Source organism: Eretmochelys imbricata, chromosome 1 (assembly GCF_965152235.1).
Source record: "Eretmochelys imbricata isolate rEreImb1 chromosome 1, rEreImb1.hap1, whole genome shotgun sequence".
NCBI classification, from domain to species: Eukaryota; Metazoa; Chordata; order Testudines; family Cheloniidae; genus Eretmochelys; species Eretmochelys imbricata.
Window position 1 is genome coordinate 359,873,193 of NC_135572.1, and position 27,282 is coordinate 359,900,474.

The 27,282-nt window shown below is 64.3% G+C and overlaps 2 protein-coding genes across 2 annotated transcripts; both read right to left on the minus strand.

Moving 5' to 3' along the window:
- Positions 1-9,145: 9,145 nt before the first annotated feature.
- On the minus strand, positions 9,146-24,082 carry PRRT4 (proline rich transmembrane protein 4). Its single transcript, XM_077807956.1, has 3 exons — positions 23,212-24,082; positions 20,290-20,421; positions 9,146-11,115 (listed from the first exon to the last, which is right to left on the minus strand). The coding sequence occupies exons 1-3, from the start codon at positions 24,080-24,082 to the stop codon at positions 9,146-9,148; spliced, it is 2,973 nt and encodes a 990-aa protein (XP_077664082.1).
- Positions 15,684-17,120, minus strand: LOC144259650 (adenylate kinase 8-like). The gene has a single exon (XM_077807955.1). It carries the CDS (start codon positions 17,118-17,120, stop codon positions 15,684-15,686), a length of 1,437 nt encoding a protein of 478 aa, XP_077664081.1.
- Positions 24,083-27,282: the final 3,200 nt, after the last annotated feature.

Consider the following 27,282-nt stretch of genomic DNA (forward strand, 5'->3'; position numbering starts at 1 on the left):
CAGGCTCTGCCTGCTCCCATGATGTGGCCCAGGACACGCACAGCTCCCGGGCTGGGGCCCCTCCTGGAGGGGCTGGGGCTGCGCAGGGGGTGGTATTGGCCGAGCCCCTGATCTCTACCTCCCCGCTGGGGACAAGGCTCGGAGACCCTGGGAGCAGAGACCCGCTGCCCAGACCTGCCGGCAGCAGAAAGCGGAGCTGCCCAGTCTGGACGGAGGAAGGGTGCTCCCCTGGTCGCTGAAGGCAATGGCTGCTGTGCCCGGTAGAGGGCAGCACGGCCCCAGCCAGGGGTGTGCAGCTGTAGGAGTGAGCAGAGCACCCATAGCCCTTTGCACCCTGGAAGCAGCTGCCCCCACAGGCTGTTGCTAGCGCCCCCCTTGGCCTCTCGGCACCAGCCCAGGCAAATCCCAGCCCCAGATGTAGAGTCCTGACCCAGCGCACGGTGGCCAGTTGGAATGGGGGGATCCCGGGCCAGCCCAGGGTTCATCCACCTGCCAGGGGTCAGAGGGGGGAAAGAACTGGCCTCAGCCTGAGGGACCCCTTCCTCGGCCTCTCTTGGGGGCCAGTGGATGTAACACCTGCTGAGCTGAGACCCAGCAAACTCGTTGCCCTGAAACATCATTGGGTTGGAAGGGGAACCAAAATCCCCACCCCGACCCTGATGGCCAGAAAGTCCCAGCAGCTCCGGGGCCTTGGCACTGGGACAGAGCCAGCTCCCAGCAGGGCATCCTGGCCCCGGGTGAGTTTGTGGAGCTCGTGGGCACGGGATGAGGGGCTCGTACACCTGCCTCCCCGCCCCTCCCAGGGGCGGCCACAGGCCCTTCCACCTGCAGACCTAGGTCCTGGCTCCAGATTGCAGAGAATTCCTGGCACCGCTCTCTGGGACTCAGAGGCCATTTATCTGGCCTCCTCCCCGATTCTCCCCAGCCCCATCGCCCCCCTCCCCGGCCAGCTGTCCCATCGTGCCCTGTCAGCCCTTGGATGGATTTTCTCCCTGAGCCTGGGACACTTGGGGGTGCGCTCGGCGGCCCCAGGGGATGGAGTGTGCCTGGCACGACCTGCAAAGGGACAGGGGGCTGCGCTGGCTGGGAGGGGAGAGCTTGCGTTGCCGGTGGCTGGCAGCGTGCGGGCTGACCCCTGGCAGGCCCAGACATGGCTCCCTGGTGCGAAGGGCAGGTCGCAGCGAGCTGCCTCCACCCTGGGTGCCTGGGCAGGCTGCGCAGGGAGGCTGGGCCGGAGCCCGGGAAGGAAGGGCAGCAGAAATGCTGTTTCCCACTTCGGTAGGTGGGGGGAGGGGAAATGACTTCACAGCACCCTCCCTGCCTTCCTTGTAGTGAGCCCTGCCGTCCGTCCTCCCTCCCTCCATCCCCACGGACCATCCCTCCAACCTCCTCCATCCACAGCCAGCATCCACCCATCCCAGCATCCCTCCATCCTGCCCCATCGTTCCTCCCAGCCCGTACACACCCACCATCCCATATGCACCCAGCGTCCCTCCATCCCTCCGCATAGACACCCAGCGTCTCTCCCTCCATCCTCATAGTCCTGCATCCCCACGGACCATACCTCCAACCTCCTCCATCCACAGCCAGCAACCACCCATCCCAGCGTCCCTCCATCCCTCCGCATAGACACCCAGCGTCCCTCCCTCCACCCCCATCCACACCCACCAGCCATCCAATACACACCCAGCATCCCTCCCCATAGACACACGTCCCTCCATCCATCCCATAAACCCACACCACCCCTCCTTCCATCTCCACACACACCCGCTCCATCGTCTCTCTGTGCCCATTTCCTTGATTTCGAAATGCTGGACGCTGCAAACTTGCAGCATGTGGCTCCCCCTAGTGGTAGCTGATTTCAGCCTCTATCCTGGGATGGGGCGGGGGAGGAGATTTTGGTGCCATCTCTCAGGTGTCTCACTCTTTAGGGTCTTGGCTCAGTGCTGTACCCGGGTGAGCCTGCTGTTGGAGCAGCCGGGTAGTGGGCTGCCCCAGGCTCTCTCTGCTGGCCTGGATCCAGGATCACAGGCTGGCTCTGGAGTCAAGCAGGGCTTTTGGCTGGATGTGTCCCTGGATGGAGACCCAGGGACCACAGGGTGTCACAGTGATGTTTGAGGGCTGCTTGTCTCTTAGCCAGGGCTGGGCAGTGCACCGGGTGCTGTGGCCTGGGGCTGGGTGGGTGTGACAAATTGGGACTGTTTTTAATGTTTTCTGTCAATATTGTGGGGGTGCCTCAGTTTCCCCTATGCAGTTCTTAAGTGTCTAGGTGGTGGGGTAAGAGTGTATGATCATTGCAGAGCCCTGGAGGGCAGGTGTGTGCAGGGGTCTGGACACAGAGAATGGCCGACACCCTGTTTCCTGGCAACTGATGGCCTGGGCCCTTCCCCCCTGCAAGGTGAGAGCTAAAGGGTTGGAGAACAAAGGAATCTGGTGACCTCCTGGCCCGGGAAAGGGACAAGGCCCAGAGGAGGAGGGGCTGGAGGGAATTTCAGTTTGGGGCTGGCTGGGACATGGAGTGAAGTGCAGACGTGGTTGTCTGGCTCACTGCCCCCCAAAATGGACCCAGCTGAGGGGTCCTGTTCTCTGCACCTGCAAACTCTGTTTTAGACCATGTTCCTGTTGTCTAATAAACCTTCTGTTTTACTGGCTGGCTGAGAGTCCCGCCTGACTGTGGAGTTGTGGGGCAGGACCCTCTGGCTTCCCCAGGAGCCCGTCTGGGCTGACTCGCTGTGGGAAGCACACGGAGGGGCAGACAGAGGATGCTGAATGCTCGGAGGTCAGACCCAGGAAGGGGGAAGCTGTGTGAGCTGTGTGTCCTGCAGACAGGCTGCTCCCAGAAAGGAGACTTCCCCAGAGTCCTGGCTGGCTTCATGGGGAACAGTTCCAGATCATCGCCCAGGGACTCCGTGACAACTGGTGGCAGCGGTGGGATGTACTGCACCCCGTGGGTGGCACTTCCTGCAGTAAATGACTGGGGAGCAGTAAAACAAAGGGGGATTGATGAGGACCAGACGTGCTGAAGGCTCAGAGAAGAGCGGTTTCGGGGGGCGGTTAACCCCTGGGAGTGTGTGACCAGCAAGAAGGACTGTGCAGTAATGGGGTCCCCTGGGGACTGTGATGAGCAGTCTCAGGGGCGGAGGAGCCTGCAGCTTGGCCCTGGGAGAGAGAAGGACTTTTGCAGTAACAGGGTCCCCCTGGGGATTGCAGCGAGCGGTCCCGGGGTGGAGGAGTCTGCCGCTCAACCCTGGCAAAGAGGGGGTGACCTCGAGAAGGGCTGCCGCACTAGGGGTTCTCCCTGGAAACCGTGGGGAGCTGAGAGCACACAGGCCTGTGAGTCCACAACAACTTGGGAGGAGCGGAGTGATGGCCTGTCACCGTCTCCTGAAGAAGGACATTGTAACCCTGTGCAGAAAGAGAGGGTTGAGCATTGGAAAGTTCACCAAAGCACAGTTCATCCTGCAGCTGGAGGAGGATAACCGCTCTAAGGAACAGATTCGTGACCCCAAATGGGGCTATAGCAGGATCTGGGAGCAGCTGGAGTAGTAGCCAAGCACCCCCAAGACTCCTGTCCCTGACCATACGGGGGTCTTCACGATTGGGTTCCCCATTGGGGGATCGGAGACAGACGGGATTGGAGCTGAGTCTGAGAGTGCAAGAGAACTGGCAGAGACAGCGAGAGCCCGAGAAAGAGCTGCAGAAGCAGCAGCATGAACTGGCGGTGGTGGGGCGGAGAGGCCTAGGGGACGTCCCAGGGGTGAGTGGGGATAGATGCCGGGGGGCCAGTTCCGCAGGGAACCTCGAGACTAAATAGCTGGTTAAGGAGGGGGGGGATGTGGATGCCACCTCACTGCCTTTGAGCAGGCTGGCGATTTGAACCAGGGGGACCCTGCGGAAAAGCCCCGGTGTCTAGCTCCCTTGCTGGGTCCCAAGGCCATAGACTCCGTCAGCCAGATGGGTGGGGAGGTGGACAGGCTCCCACTCCTGACCCCAACCTATATGTTCGGGTGGAGACTCCTGGGTCCAGGCCCCTTGGACCCCCAGTGGGAGCGGAAGGTGATGGTCAATGGGGAGACATTCCTGGGGTGGCGAGATCCTGGGACAGAGAGAACTGTTGTCAGGCCCTGGGTGGTGCAGCCTCAGATGCTGAGGGGCTGTGTGAGCTGGGTGAGGGTCCCAGGGACGAAGCCCCTCGCCCTGCCTATGGCCCAGATCCCTGTGCAGACCCAGGAGGGGTCGGGCTGGCTGGTCGTTGGGGTTCTCCAGGATACCAGCTGCCAGACCCTGTTATGGGGCGACTGTGTCTCTTTGGGACAGGATCCAGGCCCTGCTCCGGTAACTGCCAAGGGTTTGAATTTGAATCCAGGGAACCAATCCGCGGAGAGGGAAACGGTCAGTGAAAATGCAGATGAGCTGGCTGGCAGGAGGGACGAGCGGCTAGGCTCAGGCTACCTGCCTGCCTGTAACCAGCCCCCTGGGGCTGGGTGGGACAGAGAGATGCTCCCCGCCCCCTTGCACACCGGAGAGGGGGCTCAGGCTGGCTCTGATGCAGTGAGGAAAGCAGGGAGCTCGCTGCCTACCCCACTGGGACAGCAAGGGCAGCGCTGAGCACAGGGGGGAGATAAGACCCCAGCTGAGTGGGGGGAGACACAGGCAGGGCAGGGGATCTGTGGGGAGTGCCAAGGTGCTTGGTAAGGAAAGTCTGGATGAGCCTAGGCAGCCTTGTGAGCTGATGGCTGTGTCCAGTCAGCAGGGTGGGAAGGCGAGGAGAGTGGAAGCTGAGTGTCCCTGGACCTTACCTGTTAGCTGGGTGGAGAATTGGGACAGGGAAGGAAACGTGCCTGTGTCTGTCAGGGGTATTGACTTGCCTATGGAGGGAGCTACCCTGATCTCCAAGCAGTTGTCTGTGACCAGCCTTGTGTGCTGGGACAAGGGGAATGAGATCCCAAGCTGTGTGTCTGGGAAAGGAGAAAGTGTGTCCGGCTCTTCTTTGTGGAGCAGACAGAAGGGGCCTTTCAGCCTGTGATGGTTGAGGGTCGTGCAGTTGTCTCAGAGCTGGTTCTGGATTCAGCTAAAGCCCAGGAAGGGAATGGTCCTAAGTTTGTGTCTGCTCGGGAGAATGGCCCTGTAACTAGGTCGCATCCAGTTAGTGTCTATGTAAAATCCCAGAGACCAGACAATTCTGGTGCTTGTATTTTGCCTGTTGCTAGTGTGTTGTTGGGAAAGGGTGTAGCAACTCTGTCTGATCAGAGTGAGATCCTAGCCAGGGCACAAGGAGAGCAGAAAGGTGATTTAATTGTGTTACCTACTGATGGTGTGGAAACTTGTAGCAAGAAGGAAAAGATTCCTGAACTTGTGTGTGGCAAAGGGAAGGAGAATGTTTCTGACCTTTTTTCTAGGAAGTCTGTAAATTTGCCTGAAAGGGGATTGTGTAGGAATCCGCCGGATGGGCCAGAGGTGATTCTGGATGTAAGGGAGACCCAGAAAGTGTCTGTTGTTGCTCAGGAAAGTGTTCCTCTAGAGCAAGCCCTAGGTGAAGAGGGTAAGAGCAGAATTTCTGTGAGGGGTGAATTGTTGCATAGAAAAGCCCTAGGGAAAGGAATCCTCGTGAAGTCTTTGCAAGCAGTTTACTGCAGCTGAAGGGTGTGAAAGTGATTTAATCAAGAAAGTTTCAGTTCCTAACAGCCAGAAATTTTCTTTTGTGAATGGATCCACTGACTTTCCTGTTGAAAGATCCAGTGTGGAGACCTTTGAGAAGGTCTCAGATGAAGTGAAAGCTGTTAAGAAAGTTAAACAGTCCTCTAACCAAGTGGCTGTGTTTGGCCAGCTTGTTGGGGAGAAGACCCAATCCCAGTTTGACCCCCTGGGGTTTTGGGGTGGCCAAAGGGCACGGACCGCATAAACCTTCCCACATGCATCCTGTGAGTGCTATCGACCACCCGCGACCTAAGGGAGGGCATGAAACTGGAAGGGCCTGGTGTAACTCCTACCAAGGAATGGGAGAGATGTTGAGGCATCCATGGGAACATTGGTGGCTTCGAACTTCCCCAGGTCACTGGCTAAAGTGACCCCGCTCAGTTCGATCTCGAAGGGGGGAGAGATGTGACGAAGTGGGACTGTTCTTAATGTTTCCTCTGAATAGTGTGGGGGTGCCTCAGTTTCCCCTATACAGTTTTTAAGTATCTAGCTGGTGGGGTAAGGGTGTATCATCATTGCAGAGCCCTAGGGGGCAGGTGTGTGCAGGAGAATGGCCGATACCCTGTTTCCTGGCAACTGATGGCCTTCCCCCCTGCAAGGTGAGAGCTAAAGGGTTGGAGAACAAAGGAATCCGGTGACCTCCTGGCCCGGGAAAGGGACAAAGCCCAGAGAGGGAGGGGCTGGAGGGAGTTTCAGTTTGGAGCTGGCTGGGTCATGAAGTGCAGACGGGGTTGTCTGGCTCACTGCCCCCCAGAATGGACCCGGCTAAGGGGTCCTGTTCTCTGCACCTGCAAACTCTGTTTTAGACCATGTTCCTGTCATCTAATAAACCTCTGTTTTACTGGCTGGCTGAGAGTCACGTCTGACTGCGGAGTTGGGGGCAGGACCCTCTGGCTTCCCCAGGACCCCGCCTGGGCAGACTCACTGTGGGAAGCGCACGGAGGGGCAGAGGAGGCTGAATGCTCCGAGGTCAGACCCAGGAAGGGGGAAGCCGGGTGAGCTTTGTGTCCTGCAGACAGGCTGCTCCAGAAAGGAGACTTCCCCAGAGTCCTGCCTGGCTTCATGGGGAGCAGGTCCAGAGCATGGCCCAGGGACTCCGTGACAGTGGGGCTGGGTATTGGCAGAGCTGGGGCAGGGCTGGGCAGGGCACCGGGTGCCGTGCCCTGGGGCTGGGTGGGGCTGGGTATTGCAGAGCTGGGGCAGGGCAGTGCACCGCACCGGGTGCTTTGCTGTGGGGCTGGGCATTGGGAGCCCATCACAGTGCTGTCAGGTTAATGAAAGCAGCAGCAGGGTGCATTGGCAGGCCTGTGATGCAGGTCGTTCGGGATCCAGTCAAAGCCCCTTGGCTTGTCACTGGGAGCACAAGTGAGTCCCTGGGTCCCAGGCCGAAAGGGAAAGTGCAGGAGAATTTCCAGGCCAGGAATATGAACGCCTTGCCAGGCAATTCACTGCTGACCTTCCCCGCAGCACAGAGCTGGTTTGCTCATTTCATTTCTAATTGCCATGCTTCCTCGTTAGTCCCAGCAGCGTCGCTCAGCCCGGAGGCACAGCTGCAAATCCCCCACCCCCCCACCCCACCCCGTGCAGGGAGCGAAGGGCTTTTACCCTGCTCGGCGCAGGGCTCTGCACCCAGCATATGGGCCGGGGCTGATCCCTTCTCAACGGCACAGCCGTGCTGGCCACCGGCCTGTCCTGGGCCCTGCTGGGGGCTCATCTCTCTCCCCCACGGCCTGCGTTTGCTGCGGGAAAACCCCTCTGTGCAGTGGGAGAACATGAGAGCGGCCAGGCTGGCCCAGCTAGCCCAGCGTCCTGTCTGCCAGCAGTGGCGGGGTGGGGTGGACACACTCGCCCTGCGTGTTCCTCTCCTCCCACAGACCCTCAGCCTGCCCCTTGCGGCGCTGACGGGGACATGGCTGTGCCAGCGACGGGGCTGGCTAGCCAGCGTGACTCATGCAGGAGGGCCAAGCGCTGGGCAGCTCCTGGGGCACCCTGCCCCCCAGTGTCACCCCTGGATCTCCAAAGGCAGCAGGCATTTTCCCACAGCTGCCACCCGGGGCTACTGCACCCTGCCTCTCACAGCCCCTCCGCTGAAGCCCAGCCTTGGCCCCAGGAGCCCCCATCACAGCTGCTGGCCCTGCCGTCCCTGCAGAGAGGGCCCCTGAGTGGGAGGGGGGTGACTTGGCGCAGCTGGGTGCTTTGGGGGCCTGGGGAGGCCCCCCACTTCCTGCTGGCAGCCCAGGGGAGCATGGGGGGCGGACGAGTAGGGGGCTGCAGTGTCTCCACATTGTTCCCCCCGCCCACCGCCCAGGAAACACACTGGTTCCTGCTCCAAAGGTTGCCCAAGACGCACGTCCTGCTGGGCGGTGCAGGTCTGGCCGTGCCCTGCTGGGGCTGGCTGAAGAGTCGCTACGGGCCCGTCCTCCACTGCTCGGCCCGAGGCATTGTGCTAGGGTCCCTTCCCTGTGCCGGTCCCCAGCCCACGGCATTCAGACGGGGTCCCTGGGCCAGCTCCGTTCCCTGCCCGCCCAGCACCGCGCACCGTGGGGCTGCATTGGGTGCTCTGGTGCTGGGCAGCAGGACAGCGCCCGACGATTGCCTAATAATGAACCCCAGGGGCGCCCTTTCTCCCTGGCGGCACTCGTGTCTCACTCAGACACTCGGAACTGGACGGGGCTGGGGCTTTGCAGGTTTACCCATGTAACGCCCCCGGCTCCTGCCCGACGAGGACCCAGCTGCTCCTGTTGATAAAATACTTTATTAATGCAAAGGGGGGAGGAGTTTCCGGCCCCCGCGCCCGGGGGCCTGTCACTGCCGCTGCGGGCTTTGGAGTCTGGAGTACAAACCACGAGTCTACCTCATTGCTAATACAGGGGTCAAAGTCTGGGCCCGGGCCCACCCGGGGCTGGGAGGAAGCGGGGGAGGAGGGTGTTAGGCAGCAGGTGTATGGGGGGGCGGGCATGGGGCATCTCTACTGAGCCGCTTCCAAGGGCCAGGGCGAGAGCCGGGCCCCTGGGCCCCCTTCCCAAGGAGCTGTGGGCCCTGGCTGTTGGGAGCCCGCAGTCCCTTCTCGCACCCAGCAGGGAGCGCCCTCTCCTCGTCATAGAGCTGCAGGCCCCTATGGCCGGCCACTGGCTCCCCCAGCCCCCTCTCCGGCGTGGGGGAGGACACGGGCGATGCAGTGTGGGCACTGGGCGCGCGGGGGGACGACACTGCGAATCTGCCCCGCCCCGGGACCCCTGGGACATTGCTGTGGTGTGAGCGCCCACTGCTGGGGTGCATGGGCCATGCATTGGCTCTGACCAGAGGGGACCCCCCTCCAGAGGCGGGAAGGGCCCGTCCCGCCTAGCACCATGGGGGGAGACGTGGGTTTCAGGGCCGCCCTGGCTCCTCCTGCGAGGCCGGGCCCACGGGGAAGGTGGCCGCAGCGGGGCCGGGGCGGCCCCTCTCCCTACAGGTCGATGGTGTCGCTGTTGATGCTGAGTGCGTCGATCTGCCGGCACACGTCCAGGAACTCCTCCTGCAGCAGAGCCGCGTCGCCCGCCGGCGGCTCCGGGACCAGAGAGTCCAAGGACTCCTGGGAGGGCTGGCCCAGGGGCAGGTACGGCCCTCCGGGCGGCGGGGGGGACCGGCGGGGGCTGCTCTCGCCCTGGCCCCGGGGCAGCTTCGGCTCGTAGGCAAAGGAAGACGCGTGGGTGGTTGGCTCCGGGCTGGGGCACAGGACCAGGGAGGAGCCGTCCAGGGAGAGTCCGTAGGGGGAGCTGGAGCAGCAGCTGCTGCCCCTCCATCTGCCCGGGGAGCAGAGGGCGGCATCAGGCGCGCCCACCTCTGGGGACGCCTCCCCGTCCCCTCCCTGGGGCAGGGCCGCCTCCAGCTCCACGCAGGAGGCCGTCCGGTACAGGCCGCGGCTGGCCGGCGTCTCCCGGAGCCCCTGGCGCTCCTGCAGGCCGGGGCTCTGGAGGCTGAGTGCCAGGGGGCTGGACCGGGCTGGGGCGCTGGCGGGCTGGAAGAGGCTGGCGGGGATGAGGGCCTCGCCGAACAGGGCCTCGTCGATGCTGCGCCGCAGGTTGATGGGCGACGGGGGCCGGAAGCCGGCGGTGGGGTCGCTGTCCATGGCCACGCTGACGACGGAGGAGGCCTTCGAGCCGTAGCCGCCCTCGAGGCCCGTCTCCGAGGTCCTGGCAGCCCCCGGACCGTGGGCGCCGCAGTAGCCCGCTGCCCCGTCCGCACTCGGGCGGCTCCCGGCCAGGGCGTAGAGTGGCAGGAACTCGGAGTCGCTGCGGGTGATGGTGTCACACATCACCAGCTTCTCATGCTGCGCCACGGCCCACTGGAAGTTGTTGGCCAGGATGGGGGCCTTCACGGGGCCGCGGAAGAGCGCGCCCCAGCAGTGCACGCAGGGGGGCTCCTGGGAGCAGAACATGGGGTACAGGCCCACCAGGGCCAGGGGCAGCCCGGTGCCCACCTCACAGAGCCGGCAGCCCAGCTGCAGCGACCACCAGGGCCAGGGCCCGAAGAAGCCCGGCGGCAGGCCGTAGCCCAGGGCGTGGAGGATGGCGTAGGCCTGCAGGGCAGCGCTCAGCAGGGCGAAGCAGGCGGCAAGCAGGGTGGAGCGCGCTGCCCGGCTCCAGTCGCCGGCGTCAGCGAAGGGGCCGTGGCCGAGGCGCTCGGTGGGTGGCGTGGCGCTCTGGAGGTGGTAGATCTGCAGGGCGCCCACCCGCCCCAGGCAGTAGAAGGTGAGGAAGGCGAGGGAGAGGAGGGCGGCCAGCAGGGCGAAGGCCCCCCGCGAGACCAGCAGCAGGAAGGGGAACTGGCGCAGCAGGTCGGCGGCCAGGACGGCGCCCACGGCCACGGAGAAGTGCAGCAGCACCAGGGCGGCCAGGCAGCCGGGGTGCCGGAAGCGGGCGCGCGAGAGCTGGACGCGGGAGCGGGTGGAGAGCAGCAGGAAGGCGACGGCCAGCGCGGAGGAGAAGCAAGGGAAGGGCAGGTCGTGCAGCAGCAGCCAGGCCAGGGCCGGCAGCCGCTCCTGCTGCCCGTAGGCGTCGTAGAAGAGCAGGAAGGCCCGGGCGGCGCCGGCCACCAGCAGCAGCAGGTCGAGGGCGGCCAGGAAGGTGCAGCCAGCCGGGCAGCGGAAGGGGAGGCAGGCCAGGCTCAGCAGGGAGAGCAGGGCCAGCAGGCTGAAGAGGGAGCCGGCCCCGTAGACGTGGGCTTCCCAGGCCAGGCCCCAGTCGGCCATGGCCGTGTTCCAGTCCGCGTGCAGCGTGACGAAGAGGGGCCGGGAGGGCAGCGGGTGTGGTGCCGGGGGGGCCTCGGGCTCAGGGCTGGGGGAGCCGCACTCCTCTGGCTTCTCTGGCGTGCACCTGGGCCAGGCGGCCAGCGCCCCCTCGCTGCTGGGAGAGGGGCCAGGGGCCGGGGCCGGGCCTGGGGATGAAGGAGACGGAGAGGCCATTAGCAGGGGGCGGAGGCAGACCCAGCGCTAGGGCCCAGCGGGTCTTTGTGGCCTGGCATCATCGTGGGGACGCCCACAAAGCCCACCCCCTCCTGCCTCTCCGGGGCCGGGAAATGCGCCACTCGCACAAACCTGGTGCCCCACGGAGCTGGGCAGCACCTGGGGCCTGTCCCTGGGGGTGGGGACCACCAGGGGGGCACCGGGGGCACCAGGGGCAAGGTAGGGGTGATGGAAACAGGCTGCCCTGCCTCTCCCCCACCCACAGAGCGCGCACCAGCCCCAGAGCGCGCTTACCCCCCCACAGAGCACGCACCAGCCCCAGAGCGCGCACGCCCCCCCCACATAGAGCGCACACCAGCCAGAGAGCACGCTTACCCCCCCACAGAGCGCGCACCAGCCCCAGAGCGCGCACGCCCCCCCCACATAGAGCGCACACCAGCCAGAGAGCACGCTTACCCCCCCACAGAGCGCGCACCAGCCCCAGAGCGCGCACGCCCCCCCCACATGGAGCGCACACCAGCCCCAGAGCGCGCTTACCCCCCCACAGAGCGCGCACCAGCCCCAGAGCGCGCACGCCCCCCCCACATAGAGCGCGCACCAGCCCCCGCGTGCACGTACATCCCCCCCCCCCCACGGAGCGCGCACCAGCCCCAGAGCCCGCACACACACAGCAGGCACCGGCCACAGAGCGCATAAACACACACGCACAGAGCAGGCACCAGTCCCAGACCGCGCTCACACACACGCACAGAGCAAGTGCCGGCCCCAGAACGCAGCCCCCCCCGCCCACGGAACACACACGCACAGAGCACACGCGTGTCCCGGTGCACACACACACACGCACAGAGCAAGTGCCGGCCCCAGAACGCAGCCCCCCCCGCCCACGGAACACACACGCACAGAGCACACGCGTGTCCCGGTGCACACACACACACGCATACTAATATACCATCACCTGGGAGATGCTCCCACTTGAGACACTCACAAAACACACGTGCAGACACAACTTTGCGCGTGTGCATTTTGCACTTGACTATGTGCCCCTGCGGGGAGGGCAAAGGGGGGGCTTTGAAACACACACAGGCCTTACAGTGCAAAGGCCCCCGATCAGGGCGTGGTGACTGCTGTATTCAGCCACTCAGGCCCGGCGGTGCGAACACCCGCCATGCACAAGCGCACGTCCCCTGAGCTCCCCCCGCATGGCCGCAGAACACACAGCCACACACACACCCCTGCACTAGCTGCGCCCGCCGCTGGAAAGCAGACAGCCAGGGACTCTGTTCTGGAGATAAAACATGAAAGCGAACAGCCCCTAATCCAGGGGCCCTGGAGCCGCAGAGCTGCTGGCAGAATGTGCCGGGCTGCTGGCTGCTTGTGGGGAGCCGGCTGGCTGAGCCCCCTGTGACCTCAGGGGTGGGGCGGTGCCGACTGTCAGCTCAGGCAGACGCCCTGTGCGGAGCCCCCCATGCCGCTGGGCCAGCACAGCAGGGACAGATGCCCACATGGCGTCTGGAGGGGGACCCCGGGGACCCCCATGCTCACTCCAACAGCAGAGCGCACCAGGGCTCCTCAGTGACAGCTGGCTTGGGAGAGCCGGGTGCGCCCTTCTCCCTGCTGGGAGAGGCCACCTGCCCGGGAGCTCAAGGCCAGGGAGTGACCAGGGCCAGGGCACGTGGGCTGAGATGGACAGGGTGGACAAGCAGCGCCAGCCTGGTTCGTGGGCACATCCTAGGGGCCTCCCCGTGTCCGGTGGGGGCTGAGAAAAGCCTCTGCATTGCAACTGCTTTGGAGCAAGCCCAGCGCCCGCTGGCCGGCCCCGTGGGCGCTGGCGTGGGGGAGGGGAGGCCGGCGGGCTCGGAAGCCTTGTTGGCAGCCACAATGGGCTGGGGCGGCCTCTCGGGCTGTTTGCGTAGCCAGGGGCTTCTCCAAACACAGCGGCTCACACAATGGCCGGTCCCAGCGGGGCACAAAGGCTCCATGGGGCCTGGCAGGAAGCGGCAGGACAGATGCCGATCAGCAATCACCCCAATGCCGACACAGCCTCCTCCCCGCACGGCTCCCCCAGGCGGCCTGAACTGGGGCTGCCAGAGGTGCCCCCGGAGCTCAGCCCAGCCCCACTTCCCCCTCCTCGACGGCCCCTCTCGGGGGCAGGGCTCCAGCAGCGCAGGGGATCCTGGCCCGGCCCTGCACCCCGCTTTGTTTATCCCTCTCGAGTCTAATCCGGGGCTTTAGCCAGGTTCGGATCAGCACCAAGTGCCTCTGCAGCCCCCTCTTCGCTGGATTAGTTCTGGCATCTCTCAATCCGCCCGCACGTTTGCATCACCGCAGAGGAATTTGCCACGGAGCCGGCTGTCTGGCCCCTGGGCCGTGCTGCTGTCAGGGCCGTGTGCCCTGCTATACGCAGGATCGTCCTGCCCGTGCCCGGCCAGCGCCATGGCCCCGGGGGGCAGAGCTCAGGCCCGGGGGTCTGGAGGGCTCCGCCTGGCCATGCCACTGAGTTGGTGGGACCTGCCCCTCCCCAGCCCTCTGTCCATGAGAACGGTCCCATCCCCATTCCTAATGCGCTGAGACGTAGGGACAAGAGGCACAGGGTGTGCTCAGTACTATTGTCAGTCGGGGCCCCACTGGCCCCAGCTGCGTGGCAGCCCCATCCCCCTGCATGGAGCTCCTGCTCTGGAGTCCCGGGGGCACTGAGCCCTCAGTCGCCCTGCGACAGACTCTGCTAAAGGAGAGTGACCAGCCAGATCCCCCCGGGCTGGGCAGCGCCATGCGGGCTCCGCACAGGGAGGAAACGCGGGGGGAGCTCCTTGGGAGGGCTGGCTACGGAGCTCCTCCCAGGGGGGTCCCCCTACGGAACAGAGGCTCCTGGGGAGGGCTCCTCGGGGGGCTGGGGAGGGGGCGCCCCAGGGAAGATGCAGCGAGGGGGCAGGTGCTGGGGTAGGGAGGAGCTGCCAACGCTCAGGCTCCGCAGAATCTGGTCCTGATGGCGGGAGAAGCTGCAGCCCCGGAGCCGAGGAATTAGACACCGTTCGGAGGAAGGGCCGACGCAGTTCGATCTCTGGGGATCTGACCCTAGAGGAGAGACCCTTCCCACACTGCTGGCAATAGGGCCTGGCTGCTGAGGGACCTGGAGACAACTCAGCCCCTGCCCCCTCCAGCCAGGCGGCTCCAGTGGAGGCTGATTTGGGTGATGTGTTGGTTAAATAAGCTGGAGCCCGGAAGGGGCACTGTTCAATATACATAAGCCTCATAGGACTTATTAAAAGCCCACTAGGGGAAACTGAGGCAGGGACTTAATTGCAGCACTGCCCCGCCAGGGGGCGCTCCAGGGGCGAGGCCCCCATTACACATGCACCAATAGGGCTGGATGGACGCTGGGTGTGTGCCGGGGTGGCAGCAGGCTGGGTGCCAGGCCAGAGAAGGGCTCGGTTACGGAGGGAGACAGAACGCCACCCTCAATGCGCCCGCGGCAGGACTGGCCGAGCAGGGTTCTGCGCAGGTGTGCTCAGGCGATGGCCCCAGAGGTGACAGCCACTCTGTTTCTCCACCCAGCCCTGGTGCTGCCACCCGGAGCTGGCGGTCCTGCCATGCAGCTCGCTGAGCCGCGTTTCTCCCGCCGGGCTCCCCATTGCTCGGAGATCAAAGGCCCTTCTGCAAACCTGCCTGGACCAGCTGCCTTGGGGAGGTGAAGGCCACGCAGAGCCGGCAGCCAGTCCACACTTGGCACCCCAGGGGCATCTGAGGGGGTCAGCCTGCAGGATGGGGGGCAGCAGAGACGTGCCCTCTGTAATGTGGTCGAGGAGAAAGACTCCTCAAAGTCAAACACCAACACGCGGCTGTGAGCCACGCGGGCCGGGAGAGCAGGACGGGGCCAAGACCCAGCGCGGACGAGCGCGCGAGCATCTCCGGCGGGCACAGCTCCACTCTACTGAGACCCCTGCCTCCGCCTGCAGAGGGGAAGGGCCCCTCCCCATGCCTGGCCCGGGATGAGCAGAGATTCCTCCAACCCAGCTACTCAAAGCTCCGGAGGGTCCCCTCGTGCCCCAGGGAGCGGCAGAACCCAGCCTGGGAAGCTCTCACCAGACAATCTGGGAGAAGACTCGTAAGAGGCCATCGTGCAGCTTTCCCCAGAGAGCGCCCCCAGGGTCCAGCAACTTCTACAGAGACCCCCAAGGCAACAGGGACCCCCTGCTCTCGCAGCCGAGGGGCGGGGTTCCGCAAACTTGCAGGGGTGTCAAAATCGAGGGCGGGGGGAAGGGGAAGAGGGCAGGAGGCCGGGAAAGATGGACTGAGTGGCGGAGGGTCCCAAGCCAAGTGCTTGGAGAGCTGGCTGGGCGCTGCTGGCTCCTCATTGACGCCACCGGGGAGCCATTCAATATTTTACCCCAGTTATTTTGCTGGGCTGGGGGCTGGGCAGGGAGGTGGGGGTGAAGGGAGCCCAGCAGGGGTTACCCCCCCCCAAGGAACACCTGGCGCTGTTAAAGAAGACGACCCCCAATCCCATTCTGAAAACAACCTGTATTTCCCTGCCCGGCAGGCGCTAGACGGTGCGGAGGGGCAGAGGCCGGGTGAGGCAGCTCTCGATGGACTCGAAGACAGTGTAGGGGTCTTGGTCGGCATTGACGTAGACGGCATCCTCGTGGAACTCCTGCAGGTCCGCGGCGTGCCGGCCGTACAGATCCACCTGCAGCTCCAGCTGCTCCGCCGCGTCCTGGGGCTTCTGCTGCAGGCGCTGGTACAGCTCCGGGCACGGGGCCGGCTTGAACAGGCGGTGGTAGAGCTCGCCCGTGACGGGGTCCGTGGCCCGCTGAGAGACCCGCTCCAGGATGGCGTCCAGGGGCAGGGTGAGGAAGACCACCCGGTTGGGGATGAAGCTGGTGTTGCTCAGCAGCTCGGCCTGGTCCGCGTCGCGCGGGAAGCCGTGCAGCACCCAGCCGCAGGACGCGCAGTCCGGCTTGCCCAGCCGCTCCCGCAGCACCTTCAGGACCAGGTTGTCCGCCACCGGGCACCTGCTCTCGAAATACGGCTTGATGAGCTCCCCGATCTTCGACTTCTCCGCCACGGCCTCCTTCAGCAGCTGCTTGCAGTCCACGTTGACCAGGCCGTATTTCTGGGCCAGCAGGGCGGCCTGCAGGCTCTTCCCGCTGCCGGGGGGCCCGCAGAGCAGGAGCCGGGGGGTGAAGGGGGCAGCCGAGCGGGGCTGGCTCTCCACGAACGTCAGCGCCTGGGAGAAGACGTCGGCGCAGGGCTGGTCGGCGTTGACGGTGCGGAGGTTCCCCCGGTAGCTCTGGAAGATGCCCTGCATGTTGCGGTGATACTCCAGCAACCGCCTGGCTGTGGCCTGCTCCGAGCAGCCGTCGGGCTGCACCAGGCGCTGCTCCACAGTGGGGTCGGCCGGCCAGTCAAAGGTGGTGTGGTACACCTCCCTGCTGACGGGGTCCAGGCGCTTGCCTAGGTTCCTCTCCACCAGCACGGTGTCCGGCGCGTAGAGCACCACCACGTGCCGCGGCACGATGCCGGAGGCCTGCAGCAGCAAGGCCTGCTCGCGGGTCTGGGGGAACCCGTCCAGGACCCAGCCCTCCCTGATGCAGTCCATGTCCGAGAGGCGGTCCTGGAGCAGGCCGACCCAGAGCTCGTCTGGGATCTGCTCCTGCCGCAGCTGGTAGCTCTGCGCCTCCTTGGCCAGCACCAGCGTCTTGTTGGACAGCAGCTTCTGCTGGCTGAGGTACGAGGCGTTGAGGTGCTTGCAGAGCCACATGGCAATGGTGGTTTTCCCGGCGGCCGGGGGGCCCAGCACAAACACCCTGGGCACGTGGTCGCTGTCCTGCTTCAGGTGGTCTATCATGAAGGAGATGGGGTCCTCAGGCTGGTGGACGAGCAGTGCCTCCACCATGCTTTGCATCAGCTGGAAGACGCTGTGCTTCTCGGCATACAGGGCCATGGCGGGGGGGACGTGGGGCTTGGCAGCGACGTCCATCTCTCTCCAGCTGCTCCAGGCGACTCCTCGGCGGGATTCCAAACCCGGCCCCGGGCTCCAGGGTTGCCCAGCAGTAGCCTGTGACGTCACAGAGCACGGGAGTGGCGGGTGGAAGGCGGCTCCCTGCAGCGAGCAGCAATCCCCAATCGCCCACGGGTGCACGGGCACAGGCTGCCTTCCTGCGGCTGGGCTCCCGCAGGGTACGACCAGTGGTGCGCTGGGCCTGCTCCCAGGGCCCGGGCCGGCGAGCCGAGGGCTGGCTGAGCCGAGCCCACTGGAGCGGGGATTCCGGCAGGGGAAGAGGCAGGTTGGGGACCACGCAGCCACAGCGGGGGCTGGAAATCAGGGTGGCGGAGGTGCCAGGCAGGGGATGACGGAAGGAGCAGCGGCAGTGCGGTTGCCCCCGCCACGCCAGACCAGCGGGAGGTCGTCTCCGAGCAGCTGCGCTGCCCTTCCCAGCGGGCTGAGCCAGGGACACGGCGAGACTGCAGAGGTGACGGGCCTGTCGCCGGCAGAGCTGCTGTCCTCACCCCTGTCCAGATCCATCTGTCACCTCCATGCAGGCGGCTCTTAGCTGGGCTGACGGGCTGCCACCAAGCATTTGTCTGCTCGCTGCGCCCGGGGTGCCGCAGGCCCCTACGGCACTGCTGCATCCGCCTGCCTGCACCCGGAAAGGAGCGTGCCGGATGGAGGCTAACGCTGCCTGGCACCCGTCAGCCTGGGCACGCAGGGGACGGCAGCTCTCGCTCCATCTCCCCATGGGATGTGACAGGCGGCCCCGGCCCTCTGCAGGGAGCCGGCCTGGAGCCGAGTGACCTTCAGGGGCGCAGCTTCTCCGGGTCCAACCAGAGCCCACCGACGGCTATCGCCAGACACTGTGCTGGCCCCACCGGCCGCAGGCCAACGGGGCTGGGGGGGAGTGCAGAAAGGGGGGTGGGGCAGAGCAGGGGCACCCCAGGAGGAGGCAATGTGGGGAACAGGAGAGGGGACGGGGGGAGTGGGCTGCAGGAGACAGTGGGGTTAGGAGAGGCTGAGGCAGCGGGACTGGGAGCTGGGTAGCAGGGGAGCATATTCTGTGAGCTCTGACCACACTTCATTGCATAACCCTCCAGAGGCAGAACGGTTCCAGCCAGCCCAGCCCGGCCCAGCCCAGCCCGGCCCCAGTGACTTTCCTGCTGCTGCTAGATCCCGTCATGGAAAGCTCCCCCAGGACTGGCAGCGAGGGGTGTGCGGCCGGGAGCCACCCTGGGGGCTGGAAGGGCGGCTTGACCCTCACAAATCTCTCCCTGCTCTGAGACGTGCTGGGTTTCTCCAGCACCGGGGGGCTGATCCCTCTGCACTCAGCAATGGCCCAGCATGGCCCCCTAGGCGGGGAGGCTGGCCAGGACACCGGGGTTCTCTCTCTGGCCTTGTCAGACCAGCCTCTCCAGCAATTGGCAGAAGGAGCCGGCTTATCAAGAGGCCTTGGTCACAGCGTGGGGCCCCTCCAAGGCCAGGCAGGTTTGCAGACCCAGCTGCATTCCTCCCTCCGGGCCACTGGCTCCGCACCCCGGGCCTGGGACAGGATGCACCAGGGGGCTGCCCAGCGAGGGCCGTTTGGGCGCCCGGTTCCAAGTGCCAGCCCAGCCCGGAGCAGTGCCCCAGCCAGTCCCCCTGTGCCTCGTCCCCACCCCCGCTCCCCGGGCCAGCCCCGCGGCCCCTCCCTGCACTGCTGGGAACCCCACCCAGGCTACAGAGGCAGGTAAAAACATCCCCACATGCACCTGGGCCTTGTGCAACACCCCACCGGCTGTAGGCCCCCTGCAGGCCCCCCACCCCCAGACCTGTTGAGCCAGCTCCTGGGCAAAGGTCCGAGCTCCCCTCCCCCATGTCAGGGAGATGCGGAGATAGCACCGAGCTCTGTGCAAAGCCAGGCATGGCTGAGTCCACCAGGACCCTGCACATGCCCCGCTGGGGCTCAGGGACTTGCCACCGCGCCCTGGTTGGGTGCTCCAGGCCAGCTCAGCCCCTCAGCGGAGTCCAGCCCCGGCAGCGTTAACCCTTTGCATCCCCTACTCTCAGCATCGTGCCCCCAGGGCTGGGGACTAGGGCGAGGAGGCAAAGACCCCCTTGCCACGGGAGGGACCTGAGCCACAGGAGGGCGTGAGCCGTGGGCCCAGGCAAAAGGACAAGGCCCTGGGCGCTCTACAGCCAGAAAGAGCCAGGGGGAGTCCTGCAGCCAGGCAGGAGGCCGGGCCCTGGCTGGGGGGTCCTTGTTTGGACCTGACAGTCCCCGTGTTTCCTGCTGTGTGAATGAGACAGCATGGGGGCACAGGGGGTGAGGGGGGACATGGGGGCACAGGGGCACGGGACGCCCTGGGGCCCAGCTACCTGTTCTGGAGCCGTATGTGTGCCAATGTATACCGGGGGTATCGGGGCATGGGAGTGTGAGTGTTGGGGGATCAGGGCATTGAGGTATCGGGGGCACGCTGGGGGAGTGCTGGGCTGTGTACCGGGGGGTATAGCATGCTGGTCAGTCTGTCTGCTGTGTGTGTGTTTGCTGGGGTGCGTAACAGTGCAGCATTAGGGGTATCAGAGGGGTGCATGGGGAGTGTGTGTTGGGGGAGTCAGGGGGTGCACTGGGGTGCGTATCAGGGCTGGGGTGCATTAGGGTGTGTGTATCGGGGGTGTCTTGGAGTTCACTGGGGTGCGTATTGGGGTGCGTATCAGGGCTGGGGTGCATTAGGGTGTGTGTATCGGGGGTGTCTTGGAGTTCACTGGGGTGCGTATTGGGGTACGTATCAGGGCTGGGGTGCATTAGGGTGTGTGTATCGGGGTGTATTGGGGTGCACTGGGCTGTGTATCAGGTATGCACTGGGTAAGTATTGGGGTGCATATCAGGGCTGGGGTGCATTAGGGTGTGTGTATTGGGGTGCACTGGGGTGTGTATCATGGTGGGGTGCCCCAGTGTGAGAGTATCGTGGGCTGTACGAGGAGGCCCATTCTGCGCGGTGGGTGGGGGCACAGGGCTGGGTGGTGGGTCTCCTTCCGTATGTGGCGGGGATTCTGGATGCCCTGGCATCTGCTCAGGCTCCGTGTGCTGGGGACAGGCAGTGGGAGGGACTCAAATTGGGAGGAGCTGGTTTGGGGGCTGCCCCAACCCCACAGGACAGGCGGGTCAGTGGCTCACCTGGCTCCATGGCACGGGGTAGGGAGGGGCTGGTATCCTGTGGCTGGTCCCAGACACTGTCTGTGCTGTTCCTCTCCTGTGGCCCCCTCCTCTCTTGGTGCCAGTCTGGGGGCAGCGTAGGGCCAAAGAAACCTGCAGGGAGACAGTAAAGACCAGGCATGGTCAGCACAGGGGGCCAGGGACCCCCCACATGCACACGGAAAGGGGGACGTCTCGAGTCTGACAAGAGTTGGAGACCCCCCCGCACACACACACAAGGGTGCTCGGGGCCTGCTCGGGACGGAGCCGTCAGCAGCAGGTGCCCAGCGGGTAGGGGAGGGTTTCCGGGGTCTGTTGCAGCCAGGCCTGGCTCTAATTCAGCCCAGACGTATGTGACCAACGTCTGGGAGAGGGGCTACGGCCCACAGACCTCCCCCCCCACGCGGTGCCCCCTGCAGAGAGGCCAGGCACTGAGATCTCCAGGAGCCCCAGAGTGGGTCCTGCCTGGCCCTGCCGCTGCCCATGGCATCTCTCACTTGCTCACTTCTCCGGGATGGGGCCATGCAGCAGGGAAAGGACGAAAATGGCCCCAGTCCCTCCATACACACACAGGCCCAACCCCCACCCCAGCCCTCCGGTTTTCGACTGGAACACTTGGTCGAAAAGGGACCCTGAGACCCCCCCGCTGCACTCTAAAGGTCCGGTCGGCAGTGCTGTGACACTAAAGCAGGCTAGTCCCTACCTGTCCTGGCATCGTGCTGAGCCCCGGAAATGGCCAGCAGCATGTCCGGCTCCTAGGCGGGGAGGCCACAGGGCTCCTCCGCGTGCTGCCCCGCCCCAACCACCAGCTCTGCACTCCCATTGGCCGGGGGCGGTGCCTGCGGGCCGCGGAGCCTCCTGCCCCCCCAGGCCTAGGACAGGAGCTGGACCTGCTGGCCACTTCCGGGGTGCAGCCCGGAGCCAGGACAGACAGGCAGGCAGCCTGCCTTAGCCCCTCTGCACTGCTGACCGGGAGCTGTCCGAGGTAAGCCCCCGCCCCAGCTCCAAGCCCCAACCTCCTGCCCCAGCCCTGAGACCCCCCCGCTGCACTCCAAACCCTTCATCCCCACCCCACCCCAGAACCCGCACCCCCACCCAGAGCCCTCAACCCCCCTGCACCCCAATCCCCAAACCTGGAGCCCCTCCTGCACCCCACCGCCCACATCCCCAGCCCAGAGCCCTCACCCCCCGCACCCCAAACCCCGCTCCAGCCCAGAGGCCCCTTCCACACCCTAAACCCCTCATCCCTGGCCCCACCCCAGAGCCCTCACCCCATCCTGCACCCCAAACCCCTGCCTCAACCCGCAGCCCACTCCCACACTCCAAATCCCTCAGCCCCCCTCCCCAGCCTGGAGTCCCCTCCTGTATCCCAAACCCCTCATCCCCAGCCCCACCTAGAGCCCACACCCCCAGCCAGAGCCCTCACCCCCTCCCACACCCCAACTCCCTGCCCCAGCCTGGAGCCCCCTCCTGCACCCTGAACCCCTAATTTCTGGCCCCACCCCAGAGTCCGCACCCCCATTTAGAGCCTTCACCCCCTCCTGCACCCCAGTCCAGTGAAAGTGAGTGAGGGTGGGGGAGAGCGAGCCACTGAGGGAGGGGGAATGTAGTGAGTGGGGGGGTGGGGCCTCAGGGAAGGGGCGGGGCCTTGGGGAAGGGGCGGGGCTAGGATGTTCCGTTTGGTGCGATTAGGAAGTTGGCAGCCTTACTCGCGCCCAGGCCCCTGACTCTGGGCAGGGGCTGCTAGTGGCCATGCAGCAGGGGGGCTCAGTGTGTGCTGTCCGGGGGGGTTGCCCTTCTTGAGATGGGTCTGGGGCAGGCGTCTGCACCGCAACCTCCCATGACTGGTGTCACGGGCTCCTTCGAGGGCTGGACGGGCCGTGGGGGACGAGCTGCCCTGCCCGCAGACAGGGCCACGGGGGCCTGCTCTGGGGTCAGTCCCCCAGATGCTAATCCAGCCCCTTCCGCACCACAGAGACGGAATGAAATCCCTCCCCAGGGCAGGGGCTTCTGCGCTTGGACCCCCAGAGGAAGGGCCGGCTGCAGCCGGTTCCCCCATGAGAAGCAGGGATCATATCTGTGCACACACGTGTACGCACTCTACACAACACACACACACACCTCCGGATACAAACCCAGCACAACCTTGCACATACGCAGACCCACATACACACAGCTCACATGCACCCCTGATGCACACACAGCACAACCTCGCACACACGCAGACCCCCCCACACAGCTCACATGCACCCCCTCGATGCACACACAGCACAACCTCGCACACACGCAGACCCCCCCACACAGCTCACATGCACCCCCTCGATGCACACACAGCACAACCTCTCACACACGCAGACCCCCCCACACAGCTCACATGCACCCCTGATGCACACACAGCACAACCTCGCACACACGCAGACCCCCCCCCACAGCTCACATGCACCCCCTCGATGCACACACAGCACAACCTCGCACACACGCAGACCCCCCCACACAGCTCACATGCACCCCCTCGATGCACACACAGCACAACCTCGCACACACGCAGACCCCCCCACACAGCTCACATGCACCCCCTCGATGCACACATGGCACAATCTCACAGACGCACACACACACAATCTCGCAGACATGCAGACCCTCACCCACAGCTCGGTTTAAAAGCCAGGTGCGATGGTTTGCTCAAAGCTCCGCTCCAGAAAAGGTGTCGGGGTGGGTCACTGCCCTGCGGTGCCCGGGAGGCCGGACTAGATGATCACAATGGCCCGACACTGCCGGTACATTAATCTGTGTGGAGCGAGCACTGTGCCCCGGGATCCTTGTGCGAGCGCACATCTAGGGTGGCCGGGAGGCCAGGGCCGCGTGGGGAGCAGAGCAGACAGACAAGCCCCTCCCCGTACTCACTGGAGGTGCCCAGCTTGCTAGCGATCTCTGAGATCCCTGCTTTCAGGCTGGGGAGCAGCGGGTACTTCCACCTGGTGCCCTGGCCCTTGCCCCCCCTGGCAGGCAGGACATGGGTGGGGGGCGCGCCCACCTCCTGGTCCAGCCCAGCTGTCAGGTCAATGTTGATCTTGAACTCCAGCCCCTTGCTACGCCCTCGGCGGGAGCTGGCAGGGGTGGGCTGGCTGGCAGCTGGCAGCATCACATCGGGCTGGGAGCCCAGCACAGGCCGGAACAAGGAGAGCCGGGCCGTGGGCACTGGCTCCAGGAACTCCGACTCGAAGGGGGTGGTGCTCGGCGGGCGCCCCCCGGGGCTGCTGCGGAACTGGGGAACCGGGGAGCCATCCCAGTCTCCAGCGGTCTCACCCCAGCTCCCGGGGCCGTGGGAAGCATCTGGCGACGGCTCGTCTGCGGAGCCAGTCATGAGCCACCCCGAGCCGGGCGTGGAGGAGGAGCTGGACAGGGCTTCGCCGGGCGGCAGCTCGGCCAGGAAGCGGTTCGCCGGCGGCAGGAAACTGGCGGAGGAGATCGGGTCCGCCGTGTCGGCCGGCAGAAGGTCTGCGAGGGCTGGCTCGGCGCTGGGATCTGCCAGCCGGAAGCTGCCCTGGCTCCACACCTTGATCTTGAAGTTCAGGCCCAGGTTGAGGGAGAGCGCGGGGTCCGTGCCCCTGGCCGGCAGCTCCGACGCCGTCAGAGGGGTTTTCGGCAAGGCTCCCTGGGCGGCAGAGGGGGGCTGGGCCCTGGCACTGGCTCCGGTCTGTCGCATCTCAGCCAGGGCCCCCGTGGCCGAGGAGCCCGGTGGCACCAGGCACAGGAGCGGCAGCAGGGCCCACATGGCCCCGGCGTCAGGGAGTGGCAGCAGGAAGGACGTCAGAACAGGCCTGGGGAGAGGTGGCAGGTCGAGCGTTAGTGTCACACCAGGAAAGGCCAGAGAGCCTGGACCAAGGGACCCCAGACGGGCATCACTCCACGGCAGCCGGCCCGACCCCAGGACCAGCGCATCCCCACCCCACTGCAGCTGGCCCGACCCTGGGCCCAAAGCATCCACCCCCCACGGGCAGACGGCCAGACCATAGACCCCCTGTGTCCCCACCCCACTGCCCATTGAGATAAGGAAATGTTCTTCCACCCAACCCATGATTGACCTGCGGGACTCCCTGCCACAAGATCTCCCTGAGGCTGATGCTCGGCAGGACTCACAGAGGCCTGGGTGTCGATCTGGAGAACAAGGCCATCCCGAGGCACCCCTATAGACAGCACTGAAAACCCCAGCGCCCCATGCAGGGGAGGGAGGGTGAGAGCCCGCCTGCCCCCGGCAGAAGCCCAGTGCTCAAGAGGAGCCTGCCCTGGGGTAGATCGTCCCACCATTACTTGGGGGGGCGGGGAATTCCTGCCCTATCCTCTGGAGCAGCGGGTGCTGGCCACTGTTAAAGGGAGGCAATGGGCCGTGGTGGGCTCTGGGCCAAGCCATTCAAACATCGGCTGTGTGCCCACCATACACAGGGGTGGGAATCCAGGCAAGGTTAACCCTCTCTCGCCCACCCCCCCCCCCATTTACTGACCAGCCCCCGCTCTCGGCACTGCCCCCGGCCGTCCCTCCCCAGGTCTGAGGCCACCTGCGCAGCAGAGCCGCGGCCAGGAGTGGTGTGTGTCTGTGACCTACTGGGTGGCACAAACACGGCAGCTACACAATGGTATTCCCAGCCCCCAGAGAGACAGCAGGTCCCGGGTGCTCCCAGCTTTCCAGCCCTCCCTCCCTCCCTCCGGAAACTCATCCCTCGCTCTGGCTCGACACAAGAAGCTGGGGGACACGTTTCACGGGGACCCTGCCCAGAGTCACATGCTGTGCTGCTGTTCACTTTCAATGCGTCTTGTAACCCTGGCGAACAGCCACAAAACAAAGTGTGCGAATACGGGGCCAATAGCCAGAAACAGCAACGGGTAACTAGGGGTACGTCTACACTGCAGTAAAACCCCCGCGGCGGGCCTGTGCCCGTGGACTTGGGCTCGTGGGCCTCGGGCTGCGGGGATGTTCCACTGCACTGCTGACTTTTGGGCTTGCGTGGCAGCCCGAGCTCTGGGACCCTCCCACCGCGCAGGGTCCTAGATCCCAGGCTGCAGCCTGAGCCGAAATGTCTACACTGCAGTTGAAGAGCCCAAGCCTGAGTCAGCGGGCACCAGCCAGCCGCCCGCAGGGGTTTTATGGCCCTGCAGATGTACCCAGACGGGCAGTACGAGCAATCCCAGGCAAAATCCTGGAAACCAGATACAGGATTCAATTACTAAAGAATAAAAACAGGAACACTTTGCCTGTTCCATTCATTCCCGCTGGGGCACCTGGCCCTGGCTGCTGTCAGAAGACAGGATGCTGGGCTAGGTGGACCATTGCTCTGCCCCAGCTTGGCTGTTCGTACGTTCTTATGTTCTTAACCTATTTACTGCCATTCAGCAGAGTGTTATGGAAAACAGGTCTTGTCAAAAAAACCTGATCTCATTCTTTGATGAGCTGACAAGTCTGGTCGATAAAGGCACTGTGTAGCTGTAATGCACACCAAGGTGTGGGTGAGCACCACACAGCATTCTGATCACACCATGAGCGTGACACAGGATCAACAGAGCGCATGTGAAATGGATGAAGACCTGGCTAACTGACAGATCTCAGAAAGTGGTTGTCAAAGGAGACTCGCCAGCGAATGGGGGTGTTTCTGGCACTGGTCAACACCTGCATTGGAGATCTGGCAGGAAATACAGAATCGCTGCTGATACAAAGTGCAGACAACCCAGACATTCACGGAGTGTAAATGAGAAGGCCAGGGCAGTCACACAGAGTAGTCTGGATCACTTGATAGGCTGGCCCCATTCAAACAAAATGGGTTTTAATACAGCCAAATGCAAACTCATACATCTAGGACCCAGGGCTGCCGGTCACACCCACAGCATGGGGGGCTGTGTCGTGGAGAGCAGAGACTCTGAAGAGGATTTAGTGGTCACAGCAGACAGACAATTCAACATGAGCCCCCAGAGCAAAACAGTGGCAGAAAGGGCTAACGTGGCCCGAGGACGCCTGTACCCAGGAGCGGTGAGGAGGAGCAGGCAGGCGATTTTCTCTCTCTACGCGGCACTGGTGAAGCCGCTGCAGGATCCTGCGTCTGGTTCTGGGGAGCAGGACATTTTTAAAGGATAATTGCAAAGGGTGCAGAAAAGAGCCACAATAACGAGCTGCGGGCTGGAGAAAAAGCCAGACAGGTCGAGACCGACAGAGCTCAATACAAAAGGGATTGAGAGGCAAGCTGATGATGTGGTGCGTGAGTCTCTCCCCGGGGAGAAGATGCCCAGCCCCAGCAGGCTCTGTAAGCTCGCGGAGAAGGGTCGAACAAGAATCAGCAGCTGGAAGCTGAAGCCGGACAAGTTCAGAAGATGTAGCGTCTCCATCCCCTCAGTACTTCAAATCCAAATCGTGCCTTTCGGACGATGCATTAGCCCAACACGAATGGTTAGGCTCAATGCAGGGCTACCAGGATGGAACGGGACGGCCTGTGACATGCAACTCAGACTAGTGGATCCAATGCTCCTGTGACGAAGTGGGACTGTTCTTAATGGTTCCTCTGAATCATGTGGGGGTGCCTCAATTTCCCCTAGGCAGTTCTTAAGTATCTAGGTGGCGGGGTAAGGGTGTATGATCATTGCAGAGCCCTAGAGGGCAGGTGTGTGCAGGGGTCTGGACACAGAGAATGGCCGACACCCTGTTTCCTGGCAACTGATGGCCTGGGCCCTTCCCCCCTGCAAGGTGAGAGCTAAAGGGTTGGAGAACAAAGGAATCAGGTGCCCTCCTGGCCCGGGAAAGGAACAAAGCCCAGAGGGAGAGGGGCTGGAGGGAGTTTCAGTTTGGGGCTGGCCGGGACATGGAGTGAAGTGCAGACGGGGTTGTCTGGCTCACTGACCCCCAAAATGGACCCAGCTGTGGGGTCCTGTTCTCTGCACCTGCAAACTCTGTTTTAGACCATGTTCCTGTCATCTAACAAACCTCTGTTTTAC

Coding starts and splice junctions, on each gene's coding strand:
- LOC144259650 (XM_077807955.1), bottom strand. CDS start 17,120: ATGGACGTCGCTGCCAAGCCCCACGTCCCCCCCGCCATGGCCCTGTAT.
- PRRT4 (XM_077807956.1), bottom strand. CDS start 24,082: ATGTGGGCCCTGCTGCCGCTCCTGTGCCTGGTGCCACCGGGCTCCTCG. Junction 20,422..23,211: donor TAGCAAGCTGGGCACCTCCA/GTGAGTACGGGG, acceptor GTCTCCCTGCAG/GTTTCTTTGGCCCTACGCTG. Junction 11,116..20,289: donor ACCCCGTGCCATGGAGCCAG/GTGAGCCACTGA, acceptor CTTCATCCCCAG/GCCCGGCCCCGGCCCCTGGC.